This window comes from Ictalurus furcatus, chromosome 4, assembly GCF_023375685.1.
Source record: "Ictalurus furcatus strain D&B chromosome 4, Billie_1.0, whole genome shotgun sequence".
Classification (NCBI taxonomy): Eukaryota; Metazoa; Chordata; class Actinopteri; order Siluriformes; family Ictaluridae; genus Ictalurus; species Ictalurus furcatus.
In genome coordinates this window covers 7836001-7847639 of record NC_071258.1, presented here as the reverse complement: position 1 = coordinate 7847639, position 11639 = coordinate 7836001, and the positions used below count along the sequence as shown (strand labels likewise).

The 11639-nt window shown below is 38.4% G+C and overlaps 2 protein-coding genes across 2 annotated transcripts; one reads left to right on the top strand and one right to left on the bottom strand.

Annotated features, from left to right (window-relative positions):
• Nucleotides 1-4898: 4898 nt before the first annotated feature.
• Nucleotides 4899-6587, top strand: LOC128606535 (uncharacterized). The gene is made up of 2 exons (XM_053622734.1): nucleotides 4899-5290; nucleotides 5412-6587. The coding sequence occupies exons 1-2, from the start codon at nucleotides 5095-5097 to the stop codon at nucleotides 6353-6355; spliced, it is 1140 nt and encodes a 379-aa protein (XP_053478709.1). The 5' UTR covers nucleotides 4899-5094; the 3' UTR covers nucleotides 6356-6587.
• A 435-nt stretch (nucleotides 6588-7022) lies between these two features.
• On the bottom strand, nucleotides 7023-9421 carry LOC128607188 (probable ATP-dependent RNA helicase DDX46). The gene is made up of 5 exons (XM_053623880.1): nucleotides 9376-9421; nucleotides 8787-8948; nucleotides 8476-8585; nucleotides 8039-8257; nucleotides 7023-7814 (listed from the first exon to the last, which is right to left on the bottom strand). Exons 1-5 carry the CDS (start codon nucleotides 9419-9421, stop codon nucleotides 7629-7631), a joined length of 723 nt encoding a protein of 240 aa, XP_053479855.1. The 3' UTR covers nucleotides 7023-7628.
• Between the last annotated feature and the right edge of the window lie 2218 nt (nucleotides 9422-11639).

The following is an 11639-nucleotide window of genomic DNA, read 5'->3' as shown; positions in this document are numbered from 1 at the left end:
ATCTTACAATCAGAAAATGCCTCCAGAGAAGACTATAGGTAGCATATTTTGATACATTATCTTATTGTCAGAAAATGCCTACACTATTAAAATGCATGAAGCATGAATTTATGGGTGTGTGAAAGAAAAGTGTGATGGGTATCAGAAAAGATAGGTATCAGTGAAAAATCTCAGTACCATACTGACAGCAAACCTTAGCCACTTAGCTAACATTCAACAGTAAATAGTCAGACCGAAGACAGTTGACAATCATTGAGTTTTCAATCACTGTTTATTTATCAAGCATCAGGCATACGTCATATCAGTCGTATAACTTTTACATACTTTTTCATGAACACTAGACTGACAAATGTCTTACTTTCAGGTCAGAACTAGATAATTATAACAAGGTAAAAACAAACTACCAATTGCCCATAACAACCATACTATCAGCAATGATACTGTATAGCAGAAGTGTCCAATGTTAATTGCAAAGGGCTGGTGTGACTTAATTTTTTCATTCCAGCCAATCAGGAGCCACACCTGACTGGCTCCAGATTGGTTGGAATGAAATCCTGCAGCACAATGGTGACCTAATGATTTGTCCTACAACCCCAATTCCGAAAAAAAATTGGGACAGTATGGAAAATGCAAAAAAACAAACAAAAAGAGTCATATGAAAATTCTATTCACCCTGTACTACATTGAAAACACATTATTAACTTTTTTTTTTTTAACATATTTAATTTATTGTTGAAAATTTACACTCATTTTGATGACTGCAAAATACTCCAAAAAAGTTGGGACAGTCGACTGTTTACAACTGTGTAACATCACCTTTTCTTTTAATAAAAATTATTAAGCGTTTGGGAACTGAAGACACCAGTTGGTTAAGTTTAGCAAGCGTAATTTTCCCCCATTCATCCATTATGCATTTCTTCAGCTGCGCAACTGTACAGGGCCTTTGTTGCCTTATTTTGCACTTCATAATGCGCCACACATTCTCAATCAGAGACAGGTCAGGATTGCAGGCAGGCCATGCTAGCACCCGCACTCTCTGCTTATGCAACCATGCGCTTGTAATCCGGGCAGAATGTGGTTTGGCGTTGTCCTGTTCTGGATGGCAGCATATGTTGCTCCAAAATGTGTACATATCTTTCTGAATTAATGATGGAATGCAAACTATGCACCAGGCCTCCTCGCCTGACATCAGTGCCCGACTTCACTAATGCTCTTGTGACTGAATGGGCAAGTCCCCACAGCCATGGTCCAAAATCTAATAGAAAGCCTTCCAAGAAAAGTGAAGGTTATTATAACAGCAAAGGGGAGACTACATATGGAATGGGATGTTCAAAAAGCACATATGGGTGTGATGGTTAGGTGTCCACAAACATTTGGCCTACAAAAGGTAAGTTGCCCAGCTGCACATAACAGGGTTTATGTTTTCTAAAACATGTCTGAGCATGAGTTCTCTTATCTCCTACACATTTGGTGAAGATGGGTGGAGATGCTCACTGATACATTTCAAAACTTGTGAAGCTCAATACTGACATCTTATGGCATGTAGCTCACAACACTGTGCACACTTCATGTCATGTTTTTAGTAAATACACTGAGTTGTCATCAGATACTCTCTCTGTGTGTGTGTGTGTGTGTGTGTGTGTGTGTGTGTGTGTGACATAAACATTGTCTACTTTCTGGCCACTGAATTAAACATTCCTACCTTTTTGGTTCCTCTTGTAGGATTCCAGTTAGAAATTATTGCTTATTTTTATGCATGTTTTGTGTCAGAAGAACTAAGTTAACATTAGCTTAAGTTAAAGTTAACATTAGCATTGGTCCCAGAACAGGGATCTGAGGGTTCTTGGTCCTCTCATATTTTAGTTAAAACACACATTAACATTATGGATAAGAATGTTATTTATTGATATCTATAGGCCATTTGCACATATTGTCTGTAACAGAAGTATTTTACTCCCTGTTGCACATATGAACATAAAGGGAAATAGTTATTTTTATATATATTATGACACTTTTAAGTGTGAAGAAGACTGGAACCATGTTAACTCAGTTTATGTCATTAAACTTGGATCAAACACTAAACATCTCGGCATGACCCAAGGAATCAAACAAGACCAGTCTGATGAAAATATGGCACTGTCTTGAAACTTTTTCAGTGCCTTTAGAAATTCAATAGGTGCCAGTGATGACACACTATATTAACGATACGCCAAGTCTTTCGTAAAATAATTTTATTACTAAATTCAAAATGGCTGACACCCAAAACGGCCAACCTAAGAAAATTTCATATAATTTGACTCAGTATCCCCACAGAAGAGACCAGTTTCATGATTTTGGATTAACCATTCAGAAGTTATAAGCAAAAATGTGCTTTTTTCATATCTCGTGAACACTAGGTAGCGCTATTCTGAAACTGTGTAGGTACCCTCAAGTCATGATGACTATGACACATACTAAGTTTGGTCTGAATACGCTAAAGCATTATAGAGATATAGCTTCATGAACATTTTGGCGTGCTCGCCGTCAAATTTGTTTATGCGTAATTAAAAAGCTTTTAATAACTTTTTGCCAGCATGGTCTGATGATGATCTGAGTTAAATCTGGTGAAAATCGGACGAACCCTCTAGGACGAGTTTGAAAAAGTATGTAAAGGTTTTTCAGAAGATTCAAAATGGTAGGGGAAAAATTATGACTCCACAAATTATGCCACAGAGTGCAATCAAATTGTTTTGAGCCAAGGAATTAGGTGGAAAGGAATTTTGTTTGTAGGCCTCATGGTTCAAATGTTATTAGCATAAACATAGGTAAAAATTTGAGCAGTTGCTGGTGCTAGAGGATTAGTGATAGCGTCTCCAAACATGCTAGGCTTAATGTTGAGATTATCCTCTATCTGTGTGCCAAATTTCATAACTTTCCCATAAGCAGTTCTGTGTGCTGCCATAGACTCATGAGAAGAAGAAGAAGAAGAAGACTAACAGATATAATAGGTGCCTCGAACCTGCGGTGCTTAGCCCTTAAAAAGTAAATAAACATAAAATAAAAGTAAAATGATTTTTAAAAAATAGCAAAACAAGCCAATAATAATAATTAATTAAATAAAAGACATCTATTTGTGCATTCAAAATATATTTAGGCTAAAATGCTCCATAATTTATTCTGAAAACTTTAGTGGCAGTGAACAAGATTTTATTAATACGGTTAAATCCAAAAACATCTGGGGAATTGTTATACATACAGTGTATTTTCATATCTGATCTTTGGACTAATGAAAATATTGCATCAACTAGGGAAGTAGCAGCAGCTGCTCACACACAGGTGAGTCAGTTAGTCTAACTAGTATTTCAGATTCCTGTAACATTTCCTTTTTCCTTTGGATGGACAAAATGTTAATCTTTAAACATGGACCACGAGATGGAACTTAAAATGTGTCATGTGAGGGTTGTACTTTACTCCTCTTTTAGAAACAACACAACCTGTGAAACACAGCAATTAAACTTCTCCAGCAAACAGACCGTTTTAATGCTGCGTTCATCTGACTGCACTGAAGAGGTAGGAATTTCTATCAAATTAGTGCACAGGTATTACTGACTGTAATCGTAGAGGGAAAAAAACACAATAAAGCCCAAAGGCTTATTTCCATTGTGGTCCTCTAAAAGATGTCAGATGGTAGCTTATAAAAACTGATCTTGTAACAAAGTTGTAAAATCTAAGTAATGTTTTGTTTTTCATAAATGAAAATGAACATCAAATGAAACAGACAGACTTCTCAAAATTTACATTTTTTCCAGCACTTCTAAAAATTCTAAATTTTTTCAGCAGCCCTGAAATCTCATGTTTTCTTTTTCTTTGGAGCCGCCTTGTCCACCAAATTTGACAACATTAATATAGACTTATACACAATTTTGAGAAGGGTAACGAGTTCATGAATTTTTTTTATTTTTTTTTTAAACATCCTTAGTGGTAGGTCTTATTACCTTTCATTTTTAAAACATTTTTCAAAAAAATATAACATGTCTGAGGCCATAAATGACCCATGACCTTTATGTGGGACACCCATGTTCAGTATCAAGTGCCAACCAAATGCATGAGTTGCCATTTTATCAGTTAAACCTACCATATAGGTCTTATTGTAGGTATAAAATTAGACTGTAGTCCATACTACTCAGTACAATTTATCAGATTTTTTCCATTTGCCCATTTTTGCAAAGGGAACACCATTGACCAGGTATTATTTGAGTGGTGGACCATTCTCAGCACAATACTGTCAAGTTTGGTGTGGAAATGTGTGTGTGGTGCTGGTATACCTGGTACGTGTGTATCATGTGTATTTTCTTTCAAACAAGTGTGTGCCCTATGTAATATTTATTTTTAAAATGCAAACAAATTCTTGAAAAACTTTGCCGTCAGAAAAATAATTTGCTATTGCTACTGAAAAGTATGTCCTGTTTCCCTGAGGTATAAATATGAGGTTGCATATGTGTAAAATCCCTTCGTCATCCCTTATCATGTGTAACCCAACGAACTCTTCAACACAAAAGATCCAGATGGTTGTTGACCTGTGCCAATCAGGTAATGGATGTAAAAACATAAGCAGTAAAAAAAAAAAAAAAACATTAAGCATAATTAGGGACAAGTTTCACATGTCTGAAACAGTTGGATATTTGGTAGACACAACTGATGACTGTGCACAAGTAAAGGCACCTGATATTCACTGTAAAATGTGGAGTTGGATCAGTGATGGTTTGGGGCTGTTTTGTGACTGGTGTTTCAGGGTGTTGTGTGTAGGTTGTTGGTATTATGAATCCTGCTAAGTACCAGGATATTTCAGCCCAGAATCCTGGTTAGCTCTGTCAGGAGGTTAAGACACTGCCATAGATAAAACTTTCAAACAAGATGAGCTAAATACTTGCAAATAACATAGAAACACAAAGTCGATGTTTTGCAATGACCATCTCAGTAACTGTACGTCTACAAAGTGACCTATATAAACTATCCCAATAAACTAGCCAATGGCCAAATGGAGGTGTGCCTAATAAACTGGCAGCTCAGTGTATAACACATGATTGTATTAAATCTTTGTCTAGATTTGAAACAATGAAGATCAGGCACCTTACGAGGCTGCTTCTGTTTTGGAGTACACTTTATCTTCAAACACCTGAGACAAACTCCAAAGCGAGTCCTGAGTTTCTGGAGAAAAAAAGGAGCACATTACAAATCAAGCCTAAAATCACAGTCAGTGTCATTCTGGGAAATGCTACAGAGCTACAATGTAGGAATGAGAATAGCGAAGGTAAACACTACATTCACATATTACCTCTTAGTTTGTTGCTAAGAATGAGTTTCAGACTTTAAAAAAATGTTTAAAATATTCTTCTAAGTTGTAAATGTGTTCCTGTTCATCTGTTCTGTAGCACTGGTTATATGGTGGCAGACCCCATTTGGATCATTTGGAGATAGACACAAGTTTAGCAATAAGGACCCAATAGAGATGAGTAATGGGAATTTGAGGATCTCAAAGGCTACATTAAGTCACACTGGACTCTACAGTTGCCACCTTGTGGACAGTAGAGGCACAGCAGCCATTCCATATAGAGTAAATGTATTGAGCGAAAACACACACAAGACAAGAACGAGGATAAGAACAGCCAGAGAGGGCGAGACGTCCACCATCCGTTACTCAGATGCTCACTTTGCAGCAGCTGTGTCATCATCAGTGTTGGTCACCTTTATAGGGGCGTTTACACTCGGTGCATTCAGTCAACCCTACGTCATTAAGTGTCTACAAAGAACAAGGGCCAGGATGTGTCCTAACAAAAGTAGCCACCGAGAGACAACGAGACTCGCTAGTCATAGACTCAGGGCTGTGTTTTTCCACAGAAACCCAAAATCTGAAGAAGACACTGTAGAGTTTGCGCCAGAGACCTCAGCGCCCATTAAGACTCCCTCTACCATCAAGACAAACCAAGAGAACCAAGATGGAGCTTGTCTGGAGGGTGACTCAATAAGCAGCGATGCTGAAAATGGCATAAACTGCACATCAAATGGAGTAGCTGGTGATGAATCAGATCAACCCAAAGACCAAGAAGGAGAGGAACAGAACGCTGGACCTGGATCAGAGACGATTGCGTGCAAACAGCCCAAACGAGTCAGTAGAGTTATTAAAGTATACAACTATGATGAAGATGGAAACCAGTACAGCCACATAAAGGAACCTGAGGATATTCCTACACCCAGACAGAGAGTAATGTCACTCACTCGACTCCAAAGCATCATGAATGAGGTGGAATCACCGGATTTCTCCAGCAGCAGAGACTCAACCGAACCAGATGAAGCTCTCAGCATGAAAGACATTTAAACACCCTATTTGGACAATTTTAAAAGTAATATATATATATATATATTAATCTCATTTCTACAATTTTCCACCAATCACAAATATGTAGATACAGGGTTTGCTTTAGAACACTGGAACTAAGGTTAATGTGGTTAACAAACAATGGCAGTCTATCTCATCCAACATTTCCCCCCTAAATACATGCTGAAATCTTCCTGTCCTTGCTTCTGTTTAATGGGCTGCAGACCACATTGGTAAGTCTGTACAACATTACTGAAGAATTGGATGTGGTTTGAAATTGAGATAATTACAGAAATGATTTTGACGTATATGAAGGCCTGTGCACGTATCAGAAATGTCACATTTTCTGTGAGGATTTATCTATTTGGTAGAACACTTGTTTTATTTTTCTTAATTAATTAGTGATAAATATATGCTGCCAGTAGTGGATAAATTATAATAAAAAATTTTTTTAGAAACTTTTGAGTGTGAATCTGTTCTGATTTTCTGTAAAGCAGGTATATGATCAAAGAATTATGAACTGAGGTTCAGATTGAATCCATAATATACATTCTGGCACATTATGTGATTTACAAAAAAAGAAATATACTGTATAATGAATGATGCTCAGGTTGAATGAGTGCTGTTTATAGGGAAATAATCCTATGATAGTGTGTTGGTCATTTTCCAACAGCATGCATGTCCCAAAGTGCTTTATTTCTCTTGTACCTAGGCAACAACTTAAAATGTTTTATTTATTACTAAATGACATGTCATACTTTTATAGATACATAGAACATCTGTGATACAAGTTCTTGTCCTCACTTAGAGGTGCATCTAAAAAAAAAAAAAAATTAGAATATCGTGGAAAAATTTATTTGTGTTCTGTAGTTTATTTTGTTATTTATTTTTCATGGAAGTCAAAAATCCAGTATCTCAAAATATTAGAATAAAGAATTTATAATATGAAAATTATGCTAATTTATGCACCGGATATTGGTCAGGGCTCCTCTTGCACGAATTACTGCATCAATGTGGCGTGGCACGGAGGCAGTGGCACTGCTGAGGTGTTATGGAAGCCCAGGTGGCTTTGATCGATTAAAAACAACAACAAAAAAAAAAATCTTGAAATATTTGAATTTATGTGTAATGAATCTAGAATACATGAAAGTTCCACTTTTTGAATTAAATTACAGAAAAAAACCTAACATTTCTACTGTCATTTTTTGAGATACACCTGTATGCTATATAAACTATAAACGAACGTCCCCTCACCAGTAGGGATGCACCCTAACTATGCAGCATAACTATGTTTTGCTGTGCGTTCGTACTTAATCTCGATGGCGAGGCAAATCTTGCGTTCTCCCTCTTTGGGTTCTTTCCCAGGAGGGAAGTATGTCCCTCTGATGGTGATGGCAGCCTCTGAATATTCGCCAATCCTCTGCAGAGCCTCTTTAGACGTCACCTTCCACCTCGCCGTCTACACGCCAACAACATCGCAACAACACGTCAACAACAGGTCAATATTTGTGTGTACCTGTCCCTCTCTCTCTCTCTCACACACACACACACACAGAGTGTATGTACACCTAACCCTGTACACACAGGGTTAGGTGTGTGTACCTGTGTCTCTCTCTCACACTCTCACACACTCTCTCACACACTCTCACACACTGCATCAAGAGGTAAAATGATTGTGTCTACCTGGGGAAAGTCATTGATCTCCAGCTCCTCTTCATACCTCTTGACACTCTCTGCCTGTTCAGGATTCTGTCGCTCCTCCTCCAGTTTCTCGATGGGTGTGTAGTTCAGCTTGGCGTTGATTTTCTCTGCGAGCTGCTCGGCAATGGTCTCAGCGGAGACGGAGGGTGCGATCATGGTGCCACCCCTCATGATGGTGTTAGTGGCCTGTTGCATTACATCCTGACATTTGGAGGTAAAAAATTACAACATAACACAAAGAGCCAAGTCCAGGGTTGTGTCCCAAATGCAGAAGTGTGCTGAAAATCAGCATTGCCTGCTAGCTAATTGGCTAATTAGTAGTTAAGATTGGAACAGAGCCTTAAAATAGCCAACGTTTTACTAAGAACTCTAACTAGTGTGCAATTTTTAGTGTTTGGGATGGAGCCTTCCTGTCTCACCTGAGCTTCTGCGCCGAGGTTTTTCTGTGCGTTGATCTTCAGTGCCAGTTTCTTGGCGATCTCAAGTTTCTGAATGTTTCCAGCTGAAGGCGCAGTGAGACCACCAAGTCCTGCAGCACAAACGGTGAGTCAGTTGAAGACTGGAAAAAGACCAGGAGATTTGTTTTCTAATCTTCATCTGTCCAGTTTTGATGATTTTCTCATATTTTAGTGATATTCAACAGGGATGTAGTCACTTGTGTTACATACTGTATATTATTATTCTCAGCATTATCAGATCTTATTTCCAGCTCTGCCAGTCCTCCCGGCACGGTGGACATAGTCCACATAATGATTGGGACAGTTGTAGTTCACCACTAGAATGAGATGCTTTACGTCCAGGCCTCTCGCTGCCACCGATGTGGCCACCATCAGCCGACACGCCCCGATCTTAAAATCGTTTATTATACTATCCCGATCATACTGATCGATTCCTGTGACGGAGACACAGAGTATCAACACAACACATGCCACAACATTAATACACTGAAGTCTAGAGATCGACTGGTTTTACCGATATTTAAGCGGTTTTCCATAATCGGTTATGTAATATCGGAAAAACCGATAAATGGATGCAAAACATGCAAAATATCTGTTATTAAAATACAAATCAATATCGATCGATCTCTACTGAACTCAACACAACACTACACATACCACAGCATTAATACACTGAAGTCTCATAGTGTGTGTTTACCTCCATGCAGTGGAGAGGTTCAACCAGGTGAGGAGCACAAAGACAAGTGTGTCTTGCCTACAGTCAAGCATGGTGGTGGGAGTGTCATGGTCTGGGGCTGCATGAGTGCTGCCGGCACTGGGGAGCTACAGTTCACTGAGGGAACCATGAATGCCAACATGTACTTCGGAATGCCTTCCGACACTGGGCCTCAGGGCAGTATTCCAGCATGATAACGACCCCAAACACACCTCCAAGACGACCACTGCCTTGCTAAAGTAGCTGAGGGTGAAGGTGATGGACTAAACCCTATTGCGCATCTGTGGGGCATCCTCAAACAAAAGGTGGAGGAACACAAGGTCTCTAACATCCACCAGCTCCGTGATGTCGTCATGGAGGAGTGGAAGAGGAATCCAGTGGCAACCTGTGAAGCTCTGGTGAACTCCATGCCCAAGAGGGTTAAGGCAGTGCTGGAAAATAATGGTGGCCACACAAAATATTGACACTTTGGGCCCAATTTGGACATTTTCACTTAGGGGTGTACTCACTTTTGTTGCCAGCGGTTTAGACATTAATGGCTGTGTGTTGAGTTATTTTGAGAGGACAGCAAATTTACACTGTTACACAAGCTGTACACTCACTACTTTACATTGTAGCAAAGTGTCATTTCTTCAGTGAGGTCACATGAAAAGATATAATCAAATATTTACAAAAATGTGAGGGTGTACTCACTTTTGTGAGATACTGTGTGTGTGTATATATATATATATATATATATATATATATAATTTCATTAATAGGACATCTATTTTTGAAGAAAACCATTCAATCCAGTACGGGTCATTTTGACCCCCTTTATGCATTCGTGAAGGTTTTTTTGGTTCATGCTTTGTAGGGTTAAATATCAAAAATCTAAAAGTTGTGCGTCATACCTGACACCTAGTCGAACACTTTACAGTTGGTTTTCTCACTGTAAGTCATTTCCTTCAAATGCTAGTGAGCTTTAAATAATAGTATATTTTGTGCATGGGCCCATTCTACAGTGAAATTCATGTCTAATTTAAATGTGATTTAATAGCTCATTTTAATAAATACCAAAAATCTAAAAGGTGTGCCTCATACCCGACACCTAGATGAACACTTTAAAGTTGGTTTTGTGACTGTAAATCATTTCCTTCAAATGCTATTGAAGTTAGAATCGTGCTTAACAATGTCATATGTAACTTTAGAGACGGTCCCTTAATTTCCGCATATCCACCAATATCGCACGTCCAACGTCAAACCAACTTTATTCCAGTGTACACCTCGCGGAGTATTCCGTCACGTCGCGAGACGTAAGGTTGTAGAGTACAGAAGCAGGTGCAGGTAAAGACGTATTTATTTAAGGGCAAGCAGACAAATCCAAATAGTAATCCAAAAAACGTTGTCAAGACAGGCAAAGGGTCGGGCAATCGGCAAACAGGCATAAACGGGGCAAAGCAGGAATCAAAGTCGCGGTCACAGAAAACAGGGTCGAAACACAAAACAAGAAACATGAACTAGTACTATGGGCTGGGAGCGGAAAAACCAGCGGGGACTAAATGAACTAATCTATAGTTTAAACTAACTAAATCTATCAAGGAACATAACATTAACAACGCCTCTAACTCTACTATATCTACTATAATACTCCGCGAGGTGTACAGGGACGCGAGCGGTATATATCCCGAATATAAATCAGCCGTATTAAACCGAATAGAAGCATTTTTTGCACTAGTCAATGCACTTTTTAATGCACCTTTTTGTTGTAGGCTACAGAGAGTTAAATTCATTCAGCAGGCAGTTATAGGCCTAACATAGGCTATTCAAGGGGGGCTCAAAGATGACCACATACAAATATTTTATTTTACTAATTTATTTATTTAAAGTTATATTGTACCTTGTTGGTAGCCTATGCCTGCTGGAATGAAAAAAAATGTTCAGTGTTAAATAAATATTTTGAAATTGTAGTTTTTGTAATTGATTTTTTTCTTTGAAAAGCAAGACAAAATAGTAAAAAGCACACTTTGACTATTTAATTTATGCAATGGTGAAAAAAATGGCACTTCGGCCAAGTTTTTCATTATATTCGGTTTCGGCTTCGGCCAAGAATTTTCATTTCGGTGCATCCCTACTCACCAGCCTCTCGTTTATTCTCTCAAAGTTAAAAGCCTAAGACAAAATCACGTTACCAAGAAACCAGAAAGCACAAAGTCCTCGGTCCTGAATCCTTTCCTGTGGAAGAAAACTGTCCAATACAAAGTGCCGACATTAGAGAGTCCTTCCATAAATGTTGAATAAATGTCTCCTTACAGAAAACTCCATTATGTCTCAACAATTAGATGTTTGTCTTTGTTATAAAACAAGTTTTCTAATCCGCTTATTATTAGACTTGGGATATGTTACTACAGAAACAATGTATTAGATGGAG